At 43.6% G+C, this 20677-nt stretch overlaps 1 protein-coding gene across 1 annotated transcript in view; it reads left to right on the top strand.

Moving 5' to 3' along the window:
- The window catches only part of FANCD2 (FA complementation group D2), a 53430-nt gene that overhangs the window by 23299 nt on the left and 9454 nt on the right, over nucleotides 1–20677 (top strand). The window contains exons 21-35 of the mRNA XM_037385568.1: nucleotides 371–496; nucleotides 1863–1936; nucleotides 2025–2165; nucleotides 3327–3427; nucleotides 3732–3847; nucleotides 5248–5356; nucleotides 7188–7286; nucleotides 10023–10132; nucleotides 11637–11783; nucleotides 12917–13033; nucleotides 13898–14026; nucleotides 14222–14337; nucleotides 15888–16001; nucleotides 16540–16667; nucleotides 18699–18798. Of these exons, the coding sequence (XP_037241465.1) occupies nucleotides 371–496; nucleotides 1863–1936; nucleotides 2025–2165; nucleotides 3327–3427; nucleotides 3732–3847; nucleotides 5248–5356; nucleotides 7188–7286; nucleotides 10023–10132; nucleotides 11637–11783; nucleotides 12917–13033; nucleotides 13898–14026; nucleotides 14222–14337; nucleotides 15888–16001; nucleotides 16540–16667; nucleotides 18699–18798 (1727 nt within the window). The remainder of the gene's footprint in view (nucleotides 1–370; nucleotides 497–1862; nucleotides 1937–2024; nucleotides 2166–3326; nucleotides 3428–3731; nucleotides 3848–5247; nucleotides 5357–7187; nucleotides 7287–10022; nucleotides 10133–11636; nucleotides 11784–12916; nucleotides 13034–13897; nucleotides 14027–14221; nucleotides 14338–15887; nucleotides 16002–16539; nucleotides 16668–18698; nucleotides 18799–20677) is intronic.

Here is a 20677-nt window from a genome sequence, read left to right on the forward strand (position 1 = left end):
CTCTCAGCTTGGCAGCAGTGCCTTTCAGGCCACCTAGAGAAAGTGCTTCTGCTGTAGAGGGCTGGCCTAGCCTGGGCAGTTTTCCTTAATTCCTGTTGAAGAACCTTCTTCTAGGCTAGCGCTCTATTTAAGGGTGGTCTTGGGCAGACTTTTTTTGTGTTATTTCATCATGGAGCTGGGCCAGGACCTTAAAAGACCCATGTTCCTCATAGAACTGGGTCTTTGCAAGAGCAGTCACTGTGGGCTGTTACCCTAGAGGTGAAGCTTTGGATATGCCTCAGAGCAAATTAGTGTAAAAGGGACTCAAGGTGGAAGCTTGAGTTGGATCTGTTTACCTTACCTGTTCCTGTAGATTTTGCTCTCGTTTCAGCTTTCTACTTTGCTGGACCTTGTGGGCTTCTGCTGTGAGCAAACACCAGAGGTCTTGGCTCTCTACTATGATGAATTTGCCAGTTTGATTGAGAAGCAGAAGGGGAATTTGGACTTGAAGCTCCTGGTATGTTGCAGAGTAGTTTGAATTTAATCACTTAAGTGAATTCTTCAGAAACATGTTTGGTTGTTGGCAGGACAGAGTTGATGTGAGGTTTTCAGTCTAGTTTAAGAACAATTTTTCTTTTTTTTCTTTTTTTCTTTTGTTTTGTTTTTTTTCCCCCTAGTCATGCTTCAGGTCCTGTAAGAGATTGATCATATACAAAATCCTCTTTCAGCCCTCTCGGCTTTCTTTGATTGTGGCAGATTCCTCATCGTGCTTTAACAACTTCCTTTATGTGAACTTTTACATGACAACAGGGAAATCTTTTAAAGAAAATTAAATGACATTTCAGAGCATGCTTTTAAGATGCATAGAAAAAAGTAGAATCTGAAAGAACTTTAAACTTAGTGTTGAATTTGGCTTCTGGTCAGACTATTAAGGCTATCTGGTGCCTAAGGACTTGGAAGAGCCACAGTCATTTATAGTAGTAAATAAATAAACAAACAAATGGTATTTACGGTAATAAGAAGAGGTTTGTGAAGGCCACTGGACAGCTTTTTCTACTTGCTGGGAGCTCTTTTTGCCTGTGGGCTGTGCCAGCCAGGAGGATAGCGAGCCATCTTGGGGCCCAGGAGAGCATTGGAGGCATTTGTGGAATTGATCACTCCTTGTGGCACAAGTGCTCTTCCCACCTGCTGGTTACAGAGCAGAGGAGGGAAGGTGACTAAGGAGCTGTGAAGTGCTGGCAGACACTCCAGACAGCTCTGTGCCTAGTGCTAGAAATGCCAGTCTCCCGAGGTCCAGCTGAGTGCTCCAAGGAGAAAAAGCAGAGGAAGGAGAATTTCTCCTTTTTCCTTGCAAGACTGAAATGTAAAAGCAAGCTAAGGTTCTTCCCGCAAATTTTGTGCAGATTTTTGGGGGTCTTTTCATTGTTTGTCCAAATGCTGTCACCTCAGTTACTTTATTTCTCCCTTAATTGTTTCTAACAATGTAAAGCATGTGAAGTATGTGGCACACGTTGTGTGAAATAAAAACTTTGCCAACACTTTGTAGCCATTTCATTCTGATTATCAGCTCTTAGAACAGAGAATCTCCCATGGCTCCTTTCCTCTTCCAGCCAGCTGCTCTACCTCTCTGCATCACTGTGGAACTTTTAGACGAGCACACACCCAAAGAGCAGGGAAGAAATTGGTTGTGCATGCTTAGCAATGCTTCCTGGCTTTGTCTCTAAAGGCAGGTCTTGGCCCTCCTTGCAGGGAATGGGCTTCATTGCTGTGACTGTTCCAGGATAATTTTTCTTGGCTTTATCTTCTGCTTTTTTGCACTGCTGCTGTTGAAACTTTCTTCACTGAGCCCCTTTGCTGAGCAGGTTTTTTTCCTTCCTTTATAGGAGGAGTTTGGGAAGAATTTGGTGGAGGATTTTCCTAGTGACTTTGTGGTTGATCTGAGCCCCACGGTGGATGGGTAGGCTAATCACAGGCTAAGTATTAGTAATGTTTCTGTCCCTGAGAACTGAGTTTGTCAGTAAGAGCTTGTCTGTCTGTCCTTGCAGTTCGTTCTTGTTCCCAGTGAAGTCCTTATATAATCTGGATGAAGATGAAAGTCAGGGAGCAATTGCTATTAACCTCTTACCATTGGTGTCGCAGAGTGAGCTTGGCAGGGTCACCGGTGGAAAGAGTAGCCAAAGTAAAAGGTAACTTTCACACTTAACTGTAGGATGACTGTGAAGGTAAAGGAATTGTTTCCATTTGGTGCGCTTCACTGCTGTCAGTCCTGCCTGCCAAAGTGCCTCATAAGGAGCTGGTCAGAGAATTTACCAGTTTCCAGTGTTCTTTTCCTTCTCTTGCTGTTAGACATACCCGGACAGGTCTAGAGGCATTAGCTGGTTGGGACCTGGTGGTCTGTTTTGGCTCAGGCTGTTTAGCTGATCTTGGGTAAATCATGCTGCATCTGCCTTGTTTCCCATCTGTCATATGAAAATCGTAGCTCTTTCTTCCAGTGTTGTGGTAATATTGAATGCCATATTGAGATAGATAGGCAGCTTTGAGGTGGCAAAATTCATATTTTGAGCAATGATTCTCAAATAGAGAGTCACTAAGGACTTAGTGTGTGTGTGAACAGTACACAATTTTTCTCACCTTCAGTTGTACTTGGACAACACAGACTGTGCAACAGAGCTAAACCTCAAACATGCTGCTGCAAGTGAAATTTGACTGAGAAATAATGGCTTTGTCTTTGGAAAATGGAACAGGAAACATGTAAGAAATAAAAAAGTCTGATTAAACAGTAAGGCATCAAAGTTACAAAGAATAAAAAGCTTTTTTTTAACTGGCACCTTCATATCCTGTGTAATTTATTGTCATAAGCTCTTGTTGATATTTTAGTTGTGCCTAAAAAAAAGACATGATCGCTATAGAGTAAAATTCATTGTAACTACTTTACATGCATCTATAGAAAAATGTTTATTTTCCTCACTCAGAATGTGAGCAGTGGAATGCTACAAAACATTCAGGGAGGTTTCTTCACTGCTTGCAGTGGTGTTTTGCATGATTTCTTATAATTCCTTCTGAATTATTCAACTTTGATTTATACAAGAAATAAATCTTATCACATTTTTCTTCATTATGGCCATTTTTCTGCCCTTATATGCTTTTCCAGAAAACTAGTGCTCACCTATTTATTTAACCATAATGGTACATTTCTGCTCTGTGTCACTGGGACTTACAAGAAGCAAAAGAGAAAGCAGAGGCAGCATGGCATGGGGAGGACATAAGACATGATGGAAAAGTGGTGGGCATTCTGGAGGTATATAAACCATAGGACCCACTCAATTTAATTTTTCCCCTCCCTCCAGGGTAGTGTCACCGATGTGTCTGTCACCCTGTTTCCGATTGCTGAGGCTCTACACTGGAGAGCAAAACAGTGGAAGCCTGGAGGAGATTGATGCCTTGTTAGGTATGGGAAATGAACATTTTTTTTAGTCTGGCTGCCTTGTTCCTATTCCAGATCTGTGAAGGCTTCCTGCAGTTGTTGGAAGAATTGTGCAGTTTGTGAAGGAGGCTGAGGTGCTCTGTAGCCCACAAAGTAGAAGGGAGGCAGGGGAGACAGTTGCCTTGTCTGGGGATGGACTGACTGACAGGGCTTACTCCAAATAGCCATTGGAACTGATAAAGGCTTTGCTAAGAGACTTTGTCCGTGCAAAGACCAAAGGATGGGTAGCAAACACAGTCCAACATGTTCTCTTCCTGTTCTGTCCCAGGTTGCCCCCTGTACCTAACTGACCTGGAGGTTGAAGGGAAGCTGGAGACTCTATCCACGCAGGAACGGGAATTTCTATGCTCACTCCTGTTCTATGCTCTCAACTGGTTTCGTGAGGTGAGTAAAGCCTTGTCTGCAGGTTCTGGAGTGGCACTGAGGAGAAGCACTTACAAACACTAACCTTAGGCTTCAGGGGTGCAATTGTTGAAGGAGAGTCTTGCTGCTTAGAAACCTTCTCCAGTAGGGTCCTGGTGATCTCTCTCCATGTTCTTCTCTTCATTATCATTTATCCATTATACTGCTGTTAGCAGCAACTCTGCTTTCTTGGTCAGAGATTTTAAGGACTGCCTTGCTGATACGAGTTTTCCACCTCCTGCTCAGCTGTACTTTATACACACTGGCACATTTTGGTGTACAAAAATGGTTTTGCTGTTGCAGCGAGGATGCTGGGAACCCCAAATATGTGTCTAAAAACTGTGAGGTAATATGTGTCTAAACTAGGAAGGGAGCATCAGAAAGAAAGGTCAGTCTCACCGTGCTGGAGAGCAGGGGAGTCAAGGGCATTGATTGCTGCCTTCTGCTTGGCATGTCCGAGGCTCTGCCTGCAGCACTGTGCCCAGGCTGGGGCTCCCATTGTCATTCTGGGTGAGTCCAGTGGAAGCCACCAGCCTGATGAGGGGCTGGGGAACATGGTGTACGAGGGGAGGCTGGGAGAGCAGAGGTTGTTCAGCCTGGAGAGGGAAGGGCAGAGCGGAGGGGATATTGTGGTCTTCCACTATGGTCTTCTGTTACCTAACAGAAAGATTGTGTTTCCAAATCCAGAGAAGCTGTGGGATTGCTTTTCTTGGAGATGCTCAGTGCTCCACTAGAAAAGGCTTTAAGCAACCTGTTTAGTTGATACTGCTTTGAGCAGGGTGTTGGACTAGAGGCTTCCACAGGTCCCTTGCAAACTTGGTTGTGATTGTTCATTTGTTGTGTACCTCTGTGAGCTTACAGAAGGGTTAAATGCAGTGCCTTCAAGCAGATTTGGACCATCTATTTGCTAACTGATGGTCAGTGGGAATGTTCCCTGCTGGGGTTATTCTGATAACATGAGCTATGTCAGAGTTGGTGCAATCCAGCTCCAGAGCTGGGAGTTGGTGTAATTCCACATCCCCAGTCCTCCTTGTTTCTGCTTTTCTCCCAGGACTGTGTCTCTTCTGACAGACCTGGGAAGTGCCAAGGAGTCTCCAGAACCATAAGCAGCACAGAACCTGACAATGTGCTGTCTGCTAACTTTTCTTCTTCAGTTAATATCTGATCTGTAGGTGTTGCTGTTGCTTTGTAAATTGCACCAATGATGTCCACGTTCTCATGGGCTTCTGAAGAACTTTGTTCATGCAGTCTGGATGTGGTCACACAGGCTACTTGTGCTGTGTTGTGTGCTTATTCAGGACTTGAGAATGTTATTCAGAAAAGAAGTCGTAGTAAAGTGGGTACAAATCTCAATAAGTCAGTGATTTGTTTTGTATTTCTAGGTCGTAAATGCCTTCTGCCAGCAACAGGATGCTGAGATGAAGGGGAAGGTTTTGACTCGATTACAGAACATCACAGAACTGCAGAATGTGCTGGGAAAATGCTTGGCAGGTGAGCATGAATCATTTGTACATTCTGGGCCTGTGCCAGCTGTGAAGCGAAAGGGATTGGCTTAAACATCAATGGAGGAGGTATATATAACATATACTGCGTTTTTACAGTGGCCTAAGAGTGCATGCACAGACAGCTATTGTTTTCTATTTGTCCGAGTCCAAACTGCCCTTCTCAGTCACCTCCTTGGGGACATCTCTTTGGCAGATTCTGTCAAGTCTGCCTGGGAACAGAGTATGGTGGATACTGGAGTAAACCAGCCCTTATCCTAAGGAAACGGTGTGTTTCTCCAGTATTCCGGTTGTAAGAAGCTGTTAAGGAATGTTGTAAGAATCGACTGCCTCCAGCTGCTCTAGGTCCATGAATTCCCCCTGCTGAGCTGCTGGAGCCCAGCATGGGTCTCTGTCCCAGGGCAGTGGACACAGCGACACAGACTGCCCCAGACAAGGTGCTGCCTTCAACAGCACCTACGTGTAGGACTCGCGTAAAACATAAGTACAGACAGCCAAGTTCCCATCCTGCTTTTTAGCTGGTTAAGACTGAAGTTTGCTAGTGAAGGCACACAAACAACGCTCTAGAGTCACAAGCACGTGAACACTCAAAGAAGCCACAAGTACTGGCACAGCCCCTCTGCTCAATAGCCTGCCCAGATCCCAGGTCCTCTAATCTGCTCCACGGGTACCCTACTCACTGTCTATTCCAGCTTGCTGCTTGCTAGGAGACACGTACACTCACACGCTTATCTCACAGGCGCAGGCTCCACAGGCAAAGTCTGAGACTTGTAGAGGTTCTCCCAAGACCTATGGCACCTTTAACTACTGACACGGAGACCCTCTTGTTTACTCCAGCAGCTGACACCCCAGGCCCAGGGTGGTCCAGCTCTAGTTGCTAGCCCAGTATTTAGTCACACAGGTCTCACTGGTGTTGGCCTTTAGTCCTTGGAGCGTGTGCGTGCGCATGCACACACAGAGGTTAGTGAGACTACACTGAAATGTAGTTAAGAAAAGAGTTAATAAGGAGATGGGACAGACTGCAGTGATCAGGCACAGGGTTCAGTCAGACAAGCGTACTGATTGGACAGTTCTACTGACCTGCAATACTTTACTCATGGCCAGTCCTTTTTACACTATTTCTGCCCATTCCCCTCTTTGTTCCTCCCCACCCCACTTCCCTGCACATTCCTACATTAGTTTGCGTAGTTCTACCCTTGCCCCCATCAGATATCCCAAATCCTCAAGTTCCTTTCTTTCCTCCCAATTTATCAGTTACAAAGTCCAGGTGTCCATTCTCAAAGCTGTGCCTGGAGTTTAATGGCCCATTGGTTAGAAACTGGAGACTTCTGATCATTGACGTTGTCTCCATTGGTTTGTGTCTGTCCTTGTTCGTGGCTTCACCCTTTACTTATATCCTTTTACATTGAAAAGGTCTTTGATAAGACAAATGTGACGAAGAATACACTGTCACCTTCCACCTACCCTTACACACCAAAATAAAGTGCAGCCTCAGCCCCTTTCTGCTGCTCCAGGAGCACTACAAGGCCAGCGCAGAAAGGGCTTAGGTGTGCTAGAACAGTCCTTTAAAGCTTCACCAACACAGACAGATGTCCAAGGACAACTGAGCACTTGTTACTCTCCCTTGCTGGAGGATTGCAAAGAGCTGTCATTCCAGTGCAGTGTGGACATACAATAAGGCTAAATTCACCTAAACATACAAGCAAAGGGACGTTCACCAGGATCGTGAAACATATGGTACTTCTAGATAATGCATCTTGCCTGTATTTTGTCATCCATGAGCTGAACTAACCCAGTTTCTACATTTTTGGCTCTTTCAGCAACCCCTGGCTATGTCCCACCACCAGCTACTTTTGATTCTGAAGCCCGGGAGGCTGTGCCATCCATTAATGCTGCTGGCCCAGGAAGAAAAAGGAATGGTAAAGAAAGTTTAAAACATTTAAGCAGACAGATGTGATGTGGGGTTTGACTGGCATATTGCGCTGCAGCCATGGCACTTGCGTGTGCATAAAGCACAGAATTCCTGGCAAGGTCTATCTAGTTTGAAATCTTATCCAACCAACTCCTGTTGCACCTGAAGTAGAAGTAAAAATATTCTGCTCCAAGCAGGCATTGGATAGTCTGTCTCCATGGGTGTGCTGATGCTTAGCATTTAACAGTGAAAATCCAGGGATTTCATTTACTGTTTTTACCTGTCAAAACTATCTTCTGCAGCAGTAAGTTGTTCTGCCTTTGATGGATTTGTGCAATTGCCTGGTACTGAATCTGTGGCTTGAGCTGCCTTGCAAATTCCTGACCTCTAGGCTGTACTTAACTGATGTCTTAGGAACCTTGTCATGACTGCTGCACACGGAAATGCTTCCTTCATCCTTTCCCACTGCTAGCTCCCACAGAGAAGAAACAGAACTTGCCTTTTAGTTTTTCAGGCTGAAGTAGATTTACTTTGTTATCTCTGCCTCTACTTCTTTTTCTAGTTTAGATTAACATTTCCTGGGAACATGACTGCCTTCGAGCCAAACGGGACAAAAATTGACATTCCATTCAATGAGAACAACTGGAGGAGGCCACAGATTAGAGAGCCCTTTTCTCCTGTGCCAGACCCATTCTGCAGGGACTGGACCTGTCACGTGAGAGTGATAAAGGCGGAAGGAAAGCTATGACTGTGTTCTGCAGACAAGAGGAGGATCCATCGCTTTAGATACTTTATTTTGAAGGAGCAGAAGTGCTCAGTGTAGTAAGCGTAGCCCAGATGAAGATTCCTGAGCTTAGCTTGTCTTGCCTACAAAAAAATCAGTGAGTGCTGTGACCATAGTTCGCAGCCTTGAGAACACACGGTTTTGATGCTGAACTTGCTCCTCCTTTGAGCGTGCAGCATCTTGTAGCTGAGCTAAATTAAATAGTTTACTGCTAACAAAGAGGGGAAGCCTTCATTCTCCCACTCACATCTGTACTCTTTTAAGTTGCCTGATTTCTTGCCCCATGTTATTACGTGGTAGTTATTTTGGCTATTTACTTTTTGCTGGGTTAGTTTTTTTGCTGTTTTAACAAGTTGACTGCTTAACCAGTGGTCAGTCTTCCTGAGTCAGTGCAAGGCAAGTTTCAGGTGTGTGTGGCTGGGAACATGAGAAAAAGGTAGGAGGAGGAACAGGACTACCCCTGAGCAATTAGATCAGCTCAAGCACTGTCATAAAATCTAGCCTAAGACTATTCCTCAAAGGAAAGGGAACAAGGAGCTCCTCAGGAGAGACATAACATACCAAATTCACTTTCCAGTCTGACTCAGAGGGTTTATTTATTATGACATGGAAGACCTCCTCCTGCCTGACTCTGTTCTTCCAAAGATAATGCAGTGAAAGATGCAGCTTCATTGGTACTGTCTCACTTCATCTATGGCTGGGCCCTGGAAAGGATCACAGAGAAACAAAAGCAGAAGTCTCTGATGCTCATCAGCATAGCAGTTATAAAATGGCAGATGAAATTGTATGCCAAATGTTGCACTTGTTGGGGATTTCCCCGAGCATTCCCTTCTCCAGGTTGTTTATGAAGTTGAATAAAACTAGTTCCTGGAGGTTTAAATGGCTGATTCCATCTGAAAAGTCCACGTTAAGTATTACCCTTTGCTGCTTCTCCTATAGCAAGCTGTCAGTCCAAGAAAGCACTATTCCACTTCAGTTCCTTAATAGTTTCTGGTGTAAAACCTTTTCACAGTCTTTTTGGAAATATAAATCTCTTCTGGCTAATAGGTCCCTTTTATTCCAGCGATACCAACATGCTGGCAGGCTGGTGATGCAAGGTTTTCCTTTGCAGAAGCCCTGCTGGCTTCTCCCCAACAGACTGTATGTCCATATGCTCAGTGATCTTATTTTTCTATCGTAGACAGCTCTGCCATTTTCCTAGTGATGGAGGATAGACTCACCAGTCTTTAATTCTCTGGATTCTTATTCGTTCCCTTTTTATTAAGAGGAATTATGTTCACAAGCTATTGGCCCTCTGGCACCGTGGCCAGCAGTTCTGAAATGTTGTATCTGAATTCTGCTGGGGACCTTTTGTGAATGTCACCTGGCCTTGGTGGCCTGTTAGCTGTCTGTTTGGTCTAATACATCATGTGCAGTTACTTGAAATCAATGTAGTTTCTTTGATCTCTCTGCTACGTAGCGTGTCAAGTATGAGAATTTCCCTACCATTGTCAGCAGTGAAGACTCTTGCAAGGCATTCATTGAGTTACTCTGCTGTTGGCTTGGCATCCCTAGAAGTCCTTTCTGTAGTTGTGTCTTACCTTCCTTTTCCAGGTCCTCTTCCTTTCTCAATACTGTGTCTGAGGAGGAAACATTGCATTTTGGTTCAAGGATTTTTTAAGATGACGTCCCACTCATTTTTGCAATCACTTCATAATGTTTAAACTACAGCAAGAACAGTGACGCTCACTTTAATTCCTTACTGTGATTTTATAAAAGAGAAGCTGGTTGTGGGGGAGCCCCAAATGCATTTGACTCTTTTGGACTGTGATCCTGGCTATGGATGGCACACAACCTGTGCATGCTCCATGCTTTCTTAGGACTGATCAAAGTACAGCCTGTGCCATTTCCCTGGCTGCAAATGCTGTCTATCGTTAAGTGCAGTGCAGCCTTTTTTCTGAAGTTGCTTTTATCTTTAAGGAAAGAAAAAAAAGACTGATGGCAGCAAAGCCGGCTCTGCAGATCGTTCTCCAGCAGATGACAGTTCTGAGGGAAATCAACCTGATGCTGAACTCTCTGAGCTGGAGAAGGTAGGTGTATAACCCTGAGGACTTGCAGGAAAGACAGACTATGGAAGATGGTATAGAAGCATAAACAAAAGCTTTGAGAGAGGGATTGTTAATTTCAACTTAATAGAAAGTGGTTCAGTTCTGCTTTCTGACACCTGGCTCCCACCTGAAATCTCAAAATTGCTGGACAGGCCAGCCACTCTCCAGAAGGCACTGTGGCTCAGGGCAGTGTGAATGTGCAGGATTATCAATAATACTATTAGTTACTCTCTGGTTAAGACTATGGAAAGTTTCTATCTTAAGCCAGTGTCTCATCTCAAATTACTGCAATAACATGCCATTCCTACACTCAGGTCAGAAATTGTGAGATGTATCTGGAAAATACAAACCTTAGTAAGGATCATGTATCTCCCACTGATTCTACTCTGCTTCAATCACGGGTGCTCATTTTGCAATTTTCCTTGAGGTATTTAATCAATGTGTTGTGTTCATGGTAAGGCCTGTTTAAAATTATCCATTTTCATCACATGCTAAGAACCATTTCCCAAACCTATAACTAATGAATTATTGGGTTTTATTTCTTGTTCATCTGAATAACCTCTTATGGTATTGTCATCATGCCTGGAACGCAAGATGTGTGGTAGCTGAAAGAGAAATCAGGGAAGTGTGCCTAAGCTTTGGTCTCAGCATCCTGGGGGCTGGGATCTCATAAGCATCCCACAAGGCTTCACTTCTGCCACTGCTGCTAATAAATGTTATTCAGAGTCCATTTTATCCATTTTAGCCAGGCAAATATGATTTTACTTCCCTGCTATTGTACAGATCTGATAACTGAGTCAGATACGGTAACAAAGTCACTGAAGTTACAGAGAATAATCAAAGTCTCTAATGGTTCTGGGAAGGAATGTATCTAATATTTTTAACTAGTTTACTATTACACATACATACATACATACATATATATATATATATAAATAAACTAATTACCTAGAGTACCGGCTCCAGACTAAGCCTTAGATACTGTGCCACGCCTGGGACAGCAGAATACAGAAATCCTGTTGTGAGCCGTGTGTAACATACACCAGCTCCCACAACAAGATAGTGTGGAGTGAATCTCTAAGAACTGAGATTGTCAATCACAGGCAGCAGAGCATCCCATAGTTTGCCATCCTGGTATTTATCAAAGGTAAAAACATCTGCTGTCATCTTTCATGGTGCTTATGGTGCAATTCCAGAATGGGTTTCACAATGGCCACTGATTCACAGAAAGGAGATAGCAAAGCTTATTCCAGTTTCCCAAGTATTTTTTTTTTCTAGAAAATGATTAGTGACTTGTACGGTCCAAAATGAAAATGCTTCTGATTCTATGTGCTTGTCTCTCTGCTAGCTACCATGAGTTATTCTTAGTCTTTTTTTCAACCTGACACAAGATTTAGAAATCTGCATGAAAGAAATAGCTTTATTTGAGTTAGAAAGTCTTATAGTCTTGCAGGTTGCAACCTTAATTCTGCCATTTACTTTTTAGACTGCTGCTGAGAGAGAGGCAGGAAATCCTCTGGCATGGCTGCAGAGCTATCGACCATACTTCCGGGAGTTAGACCTTGAAGTGTTTACTGTACTCCACTGTGGGCTGCTGACAAAGTCTGTCTTGGATGCAGAGATGCATACAGAGGTGAATAGAACAGCATAAAACCATATGGATAAGGCTTTGTGTAGCTACCTCCCTCAGAGGTCTTGGCCCTTTCTGTTCCATTAAAATGGACAGAAGATTGATGTTAAGATATGTTGGTCTGGGGCTGTGAGCTAGGTGCCAAGAGAGAATTTGCCCTGAAAGACACCAAAGTACTTCAAGGCACTGAGATAAGAGGACTTTCCTGAGAACAGCAGAGGTGTAGTGTAACAATGTTAAAACCAAATATAAACGTTGCATAAAAGGAACAAAGATACAGCATAACATGTTTAGACCTAATGGAAAGAAAGGGGCTTTCGTATTGAATACTGCTGAGCCCTAGGATGTTAAATACACTAAAAGGTGGCTTGCCTTTTAGAAAGAACCTGTGACATTTAAGTAAAGCCCATGTTGCAAAAAGGCAAGTGTCTCCAGGCATCAGCAGATCAGAAACTCAGCACAAGTGTGGGACTGGTGTCATGGATCTGCCTGCAGTGGGCAGGGACCTGTTCATCATCTGGGATTTTATATAAAACTATATTGCTATGGATGTGGAAAGCAGAAGTGTTTAATTTCGTTACACTCTTTGTAGACAGGCTGTGTCGATCTGGAGTCTGATTTTGTTAGGCTACAGTAAGATTCATAAAATGTGAAAAGGCCATGGCAGGCTGGAGTACAGCCTGGCCTGCTCCAAGGACAGCTGTGTGTGCAGGTCACAGGCCAACTGGAAGATTGTTTGACAAGTCTCTTGGGCTATGTGGTGTTATTTTAAATTACTTTGACTATTGCTCAGCTGGTGAATTTTGTGATTCTTTGGGCTTAAACCTGTCTTTATCCTTAGAGGCTTATTTTCAATGTCGGTGTATATAAATCAGTTCTCTCTCAGTAGTAAAGCGTTACTGACATTGCCTCAGCTATGTTCAGAGCACCAGGTTTTCTTCATGCTTTGAGTAACCAGAACCAGTGCCCCATACCTGCAATGGGGGAGGCATAAAACCCTAACATCTACTAAATAGGTCCCTGGCTGAGGTTAACTAAGCCGGGAGTCGTAACTGGAAATGGAGGGGGGCGAACATGGGCTTCAAGGCACTACAGTTATGTCTGGGACCTGGGATTCAGCATTCTTGTAATTGTAGGCTTGTGAAGTTGTGCAGCTGGGGCCTGCTGAACTCTGCTTCCTTCTGGATGACCTGTGCTGGAAGCTGGAACACGTGCTGACCCCGGGCTCCACCAGGAGAGTGCCCTTTCCAAAGGCAAGTACAGCAGCAGCCAGTGGGTCTAGACCTGGGCTGAGGCATCAGTGGTCTCCAGGCCTTTCCCGAGAGAAATGTTTTTCAGAATTATTTTCACCTAACAGTTAAATGGAAGTCTGACTGTGTGTCAGAGCAGCACTTGCTCTTTCAAAAGTCTTCTGTACCACTTCCCTCGCTGAAGTGTTTGCAGCATCTGGCTCTCTACATGTCTCAGGGAAGGGTATATAACTGAGGGAAAGCCTTGTAGCCTCAAAACTCAAGTGACCGTTTTCCCAGCCCTCCCTGGGGAGATTGGCTCTGCTGTTCAAGAAGCAGCTCAGGTTAGGCAGACCAGGTAGCTGCTGCATCCAACAGAAGTTATCGCATCTGTGTTTCTGCTTTTTCTGCAGTCCTTAGAAGAACACCCTGAGCGCAGTGACTCCTTGCATTTCTGTCTGATGCCTTCAGGAGGAAAATAAACGTGTGGCTCGTTGCATTAAACTATGAGAAATACACTACAACCTGATGGACTCTATCATATTCTGAGTTCTTTCTTGTCTTTTGAACTTAAATCCTATGTGCAGAGACTGCCTTCTTTTAGAGTAAAATATTGGACTCCATGATCTTAAAGGTCTTTTCCAACCTAAATTATTCTATGATTCCATAAAAGAGCTGCGCGTCACATCAGTTTTATTCTTTTCATTGAATGTCATCCACTTGTTGGTGCTGGTTGTTCAGCAGAAGCCAATTTTCTTACTCTGTGGCCCTTCCTGACAGAGTGTATGACATCAGGAATTGCACTGCTCAGGAGAAGTCTAAGAGGTGATACTTGATGTGAAGTTATTCTCGAGTAAGGCTGACCTTAATCTTTCGCATTTGCTGCAGGAAAGAAGCTACAAGGATATTGGCTTTTCCCACCTGTGTCAGAGATCCCCCAAGGAAGTTGCTATGTGTGTAGTCAAGCTACTAAAGCCATTGTGTAATCACATGGAGAACATGCACAACTACTTCCAGGTCAGCGGGCAGCAATTCTTACTCAAAAAACTGTTGAGTTTTGTCACCTCTAAAGGTATTTTTACTTTTGTTTGTGGGGAAGAGAGTCGCTTTGTTTTCTTCACGTTTTTCAATGTGGAATTTACAGAAATGAATTCTTGTGCCATTGTCTTTCCCTGGAATAGCATCTAATGCATTATTTGTTCTGTATTAAAGGCAGTTACACAAAATCGGGATGTGGGAGATGAACCAGGAGTTAACATCCAGGAGCACCAGCTGATGTCCTTTTGTTACCAACAGCTGTTACTAACTTTTCGCTCCCTATTTGCTTGGTGAGTTTAAACAAAGAAGTACTTGGTCACCTAAATGAGCAAAGTCCATTTATTGCTTCCCCTTCTTGCTTCTTTTCTTTAAAGTGTTTCTACTTAGCAAATGGCCTGCCAGCATGCAGAACAACACACTGCAGTGGCTGGAGACTTTTAAGGGCTTTATAGTTATGTCAAGCTTCATTGCCTGATCCTGAGTTGAACTAAAACTGTAGGTGATGCACTGAACTGGATAGAATTCAGTGTGCTTTTGGAGCAAGGCAAGCATAAGTGGCATGCTGGCACGCCTCGTTGTGCAGCTCCCATTCTGCCTAGGGATCTTGGAGTTTCTTACCCAGTAAGTCCCCTCATCCTTTGCTAAGTTGTCACTGCCTGAATCCCGAGCAATGAATTTCTTTTGCCGATGGGAAAGGAGGAGTGTGTACTTCATTAAAGGAAAGCTTGTGCTGCTGATGTGCTCAGACTGGATTCAGAAATGTCAAACAACAATGCTTGCGCCGCGTGGATTTGACCTCTGCATCTGCTAATATAATCCAGGATTGCACCATAGAAGTTTTTTCTGAACCCTAATTTAGATCTGTGTGTGGAAAGCGTTTTATCTTTGTTGTACTTCAAACACAGTAGTAACTGTGCAAAAAGTGTTTGAGGTCTGAGGTTTGCCTCTCCCATTGGCCACTACTGGATCCTCAGGGACCCTGATCCACTTCTGACTATTCCCAGATTTGTCATTTTCTCATCAGTCAGTATGAATGTTGGTTGTTCCTGAGTCTGTCTATATTGTAAACCAAAGAACCTCATCTGCTTTGTAACCACAGGCAGCTCAAGATCAGTTTTGCTGTTCGGTTTGGATAGACTCTAACATAATTCTGTTTTGCTTGGGTCAGGCAGCTGTATATTGGGGTGAGCTGTCCAGCCACTTTAGTCCAACAACTAAAGTACAACTCTTTTCACATATGTTTAGTCAAGCCCTCTTATGCTACCAATAGTTAATTAACTTGCGTGTTAAAGGTGCACTTGAGCGTTACCATTATCAAGTTCACGTGTTCAGTCTAGAATGTGGATACATTTGAGGATTTCCAGAATGCCTGCCCTCACTGAATGATTTCGCAGACACTGGTAGTGCAAAGAATTGATGAAGATCTCTAGTTTACCTCCCTGTTAGGTTCCTTCCTACCTGTTGTTCAAGAGGTTACCAGCCACCATCACTGCACTTGCACAGCAACTGTCATTACACATCCTCTTCTTTTCAGGTCTGCATAGCATGGTTGTAGTGTATATGGACCTCCACTTATGTGAAATGGCCTGTCCCCACCAAGCAAGATGTACAGTCTGACTGAAAAGTTAATAATTGCGTGTGCACAAGGTTTTCCATTCCCATTTAGTTTTCAGGTTTTTGTGTGCCCTTGTAACATTCATATTGCGGGGGTCTTCTTGCATATCCAACCTCTTTATTTTTCTTGTTGCAAAAAATATGCCCAGATATGCTTTTGCATCTGATACCTCTCTTCCTTCTAGTCTGATGATGAACTGGATTTATCTTTTTTCCCTCCCTTCAGGAATGGCTTTTCTCGGCAGGAAAATACTGACTTGCTAAGGTCAGCTCTCCAGGTCCTTGCAGACAGGCTAAAGCCAGGAGAGACAGAGTTTCTTCTTCTTGAGGAGCTGATAAGGTAGAATCAGTATTTCCCAAGCTCTGAAAGGGATGAATTTCTAGCCATTTCCCCTGTTTTCCTTGGGCATTATGGGTTAATGTGTGTTTGGGAGCTCTCACGGAGACCACGCTAGCTTCAAACAGAGCTTTGTATTTAATTGAACAGCAGATCAGTCAAACCTAATGAAAAGGAGCTACTGGATTAAAAAATATGCATTAATCTATGGATCTCATTTGCTTGTATGCTATTTGAGATGAGAAGATGAGTAGGATTCACAGAAGGAATTAATATGTTTCAGGTGGTTAAAATGCTTAGAGGAATACTAGGCAAAAGCAGCATATAAAGACGTTGCTGGACTTAGAGTAACTGGGGCTTGAGAAAACTTTCTCAGTGACTGTATTTTTATCTACTAGTGGTTGACTACCCCTTCTTCAGAAGGGCACTGTCACAGGCAAAATAGTAGGCTAGGATCTAATACTTCCTTTTTATTGATGTGTTTCTAGGCGATTTCCCTGTCCTCATTGTTTTTACCTTTTCCCTTTCCTGTCATCCCCAGTGAGAGTTTTCACTACCTACTGAATTTCCAGCAGAGTGTTCCCAGCTTCTACTGTGCATTCATTCTCACTCAGCTCCTGATTGCTATTGCTGAGAAACCAATGGCTGGCTGGAAGAAAGAGAAAATGGGTAATGTGTGAAGAACCTCTAATTTCAGATCAGTCTTTGTGCTGTCCTTTGCCTGTAAATCTTGGGTTCTATCTCAGGAGTGCATCTTTTGAGGGAGAGATTTCCTTTGGTATCCTAGTAATCTGACTGGGTAAACAGTCCTAGCTGTTAATAAAAGGAACAGCAGTAAATATATTGGAACCTCTTTGCTGTTTTGCTGTGCCTCAGTCACATGCAGGAAGGCAGACTCCAGCTCTCTTAGCTGGTGTTTTTAAAAACAAAGCCTCACAGCTTTTAAGAGTTCTAAGAACAAGCCTGATATCAAATGATTAATAAAATTGAATGTATTGTTAGTAGTTTAATTCTAAAACAATTAGAACAAATGGGTAGTTAATATTTAATTCCGGCTACAAGCATTTTTGTATGTCCTGTTCAGTGCTTTGTCAAGCGGTAGCAAATCCTTTTGTTTAAAAGAACTTCAAGGTTACAAGCAAAAAGGAATTTCAAAAGAAAACACTCCCACAGGATAAGATGAGCTGACTGGAGGCTCACCGTACAAAATGAGCTCAATAAAACTAGGGGAAAGATAATTTTGAACTCATCAGAAAGTCAGCAAAACTAGAGGAGAGGTAATTCCAGCAGAGGGAGATCGCAACCATGAAACCCTCTGACTCCAAAGAAAGTAAGAACTGAGCCTGGGAGCTAATTAACATAAGATGTGATAAAATTACTTAACCAATAGGGAACTGAATACTAAATAATGAAGGAATGTTGTAATAACTTGTAACTAATGAAGACTGACTTCTTTGTTTGCTAAAATGTATAAATAGTGTAAAGTTTTCTCAGTCGGAGAGCTAGTTTTTGTGGATTACCACCTAGCTCCCTACTTTGCACAAACTAGAATAACAGAAAGGAGTACCTTGACTTGGTGTGTGAACTGGTGCCGTGCAGGGAGTAATGGACCTGCTTACGGGACAACAAGGCTGCTGTTCAATTTTGGTACTAGTTAAATCACTGATTATGGAGGTGATCATAGACTGAATCCCATGTAGCTTCCTAGTGCAAGTACAGATGTCTGTGACAGCTCATTTCCAAAAACTATGGAAATGAACTGCAAATATGGCTGTTACTTCAGGGCAGAGAGAGGGAAACCTATATATTCTTAACCCCATGCAACAGGCATTTTCAATTAAGAGAGCTCTTCTCATGCATTAGGACCCATTCTGTAAGAGGAACAGCATTCAAGCAGATAAGGCGTAGACACTCTTGCAGGGAATATACAGGCAAACTAGTTGGTTTCCAGTTTGTCACACACTGGAATAAAGACTCCAGAAGGTCACCTCTCAGCCTTATCTTGTACTAAGACACCTCTAGAATTTGTCCTTCTGAGATCCCCATAGCCAGTCAGGATTTTAAGTTCCCTACTTCTAGATTATTTTGCTGTTTAAACAGTCCCACGTTGGGAGAATTGCCTTCTGAGTGTGGCTGGGGCAAAAAATTTAACTAATAATTTCCTAGTTTTAAACATTTCTGCAAGAGACAAGTAGATTTGTTAGCAGTTTTAAGAAACTGGTAAAATATAAACTTGCCTGTTCACATTTTTTATTATTATAGCACTGTGGCCAAAAAGTCAAGTCACTTGTTATTGGAATTTCATTTCTAGAAATGCATGCCCTATGGGTTGCATATTGCCTAATTAAAAACAGACAGTGGGCACACTGTAGAAGCTACTGAACAAATAAAGCTTAACATAAGTTTGTCAGGGAGAAATGGCCAGAGATGGATCACTGTTCTGCTGTGAACAGGTATTCATCCTGTTCAGCAGATCTAGAAGCACACTGGATGTGTGCATGTATTTGTTGTCACGATGCATGTTCTTGTGGCCTTACTGCTTTTTAGGACAAACGTATTTCTGACTTACTAAAGTTCAGGCATGTGGAGAGGTAGCAATGTTGTGATCTTCAAAAAACCCATTTGGACAAACTGCCTTTATATGAAAGAAGGAATTTTCTCGGTTTCTTCCTTCAGTAAGTTATCCCTTGTCTTTTACAGCTTCACTAGCAAAGCAGTTCCTCTGCCAGTCGTGGGTGAAGCCCAGTGGAGACAGAGAGAAGGGCAGCCAGTTCAACAGTGCACTGCATACTCTGCTCTGGTAAGGCTCAAGCCATTGTCTCCAGCATGCGGAGACACTCGTGTTCTAATAATTACTGTCGCTGCGGAGGAATGACCCCTTTCAGTCATAACCCTCGTACTTACACAGTTTGGCCTAAAGCACTGTTTCTACAGCATTGAACGTGAGTGATAGGAAGAATTCTGTTAGCCATTGGCCATAGAAGCATGTTTGGACCTCATATTTGCTAGACCATAGCCTGTCAGTATACATCAACACATCTATACACATATGTGTGTGTACATACACATATAACTGTGGATATGGACCAAAGTGTCTGGTGGTTGTGTTTTGGGTTTTTTTTCATTAAACTGAAAGCAAATCAGCTCTCACTAAAGGAGAGCAGGACTGAATATTAGGTGAAATGCAGTCACAGAATCACAGGATGGTTAAGGTTGGAAGGGACCTCTGGAGGTCACCTTGTTCCAATGCTCCTGCTCTGGCAGGTGGCCTAGAGCAGGTTGCCTGGGACCATGCTGGGCACAACCCTCTAAGCTTGGCTGTTCAGCCAGTTTTCAATCCATCTCCCTGTCTGCTTATCCAGCCCCTACTTCAGCAGCTGCTCTGTGAGGATCTTACAGGAAACAGTGTTGAAAGCCTTACAAGTCAAGGTAGACAATATCCACTACTCTCCCCTCATCTACAAGCCAGTAGTTTCATTGAAGCTTACCAGGCTGCTCGGACTTGACTTCCCCTTGGTGAATCCATGCTGACTACTCCCAACCACCTTTTTGTTCTTCAGGTTCCTGGAGATGGTTTCCAGGTTAGTTGTTCTACCACCTTCCCAATGATCAAGGTGTGGCTGACTGGCCTGTAGTTCCCTGGGTCATTTCTCCTGCCCTTCCTGAAGACAGGAGTGATGTTTGCTTTCCTCCAGCCCCCAGACACCTTTCCCAATCACCATGATCATTCAAAGATAACTGAGACTTCCCTCACAATGACATCAGCCACCTCCCTCAGCACTCAGGGCCTATGGACTTAGGTATGTCCTGTTTGCTGAGCTGTTTTCTAACCTGATCCTCTTCCACAAAGTCTTCCTTGCTCCAAACTTACCCTGCTCTGAGGCATGGGATTTCTGGAGGCCAGTTTTGCTAGTAAAGACTGAAGTGATGAAGGTGTTCAGTCCCTTAACCTTTTCCTCAGCCTTTTCCATGTCCTGTGTCTTTGGGCCCCTGCCCCGTTCACCAGTGAACCCACACTTTCCCTAGTCTTCTCTTTGCTACTCATGTAGAAAAAGAAACCCTTCTTGCTGCCCTTGACATCCCTCCCCACATTCAAGAGATTCAACTCCCCGAGGACTTTGGCTTTCCTAACCACATCTCTGCAAGTCTGGACAGTCTCTATATTCCTCTCAGGTTACCCATCTCTGCTGCCACCTTCTGTATACTCCCTTTGTGTGTTTTGCTAGGAACTGCATCTTCATCCATGCAGGCCTCCTGGCATTTTTGTTTGACTTCCTGCTCTTTGGGTTGGGCTGTTCTTGAGGTTGGACGAGGTAATCCTTAAATATCAACCAGCTTTCTTGGACCTTCCCTGTGGGCCCCTGCCCCATGGCAAGAAGATCCATGAAGAGGCCAAAGTCTGCCCTCCTTAAGTCCAGGGTTATGATCTTGCTGTTTATCCTGCCTTCTCCTCTCAAGATCCTGAGCTCCATCATCTCATGGTCACTGCAGCCAAGGCTGCCTTCAACCTTCCCATGCCCAAAGAGACCTTCCTTGTTTTTAGTTGTGAGGTCCAGCAGAGCACCTTTCCTCATCAGCTCCTCTATCACTTCTCTCAGGAAGTTGCCATTGATGCTCTCCAGGAATCTCCTGGATTGCTTACGCCCTCCAGTGTTGTCCTTCCAGCAGGTATCATGATG

Source organism: Falco rusticolus, chromosome 4 (genome assembly GCF_015220075.1).
Source record: "Falco rusticolus isolate bFalRus1 chromosome 4, bFalRus1.pri, whole genome shotgun sequence".
NCBI classification, from domain to species: domain Eukaryota; kingdom Metazoa; phylum Chordata; class Aves; order Falconiformes; family Falconidae; genus Falco; species Falco rusticolus.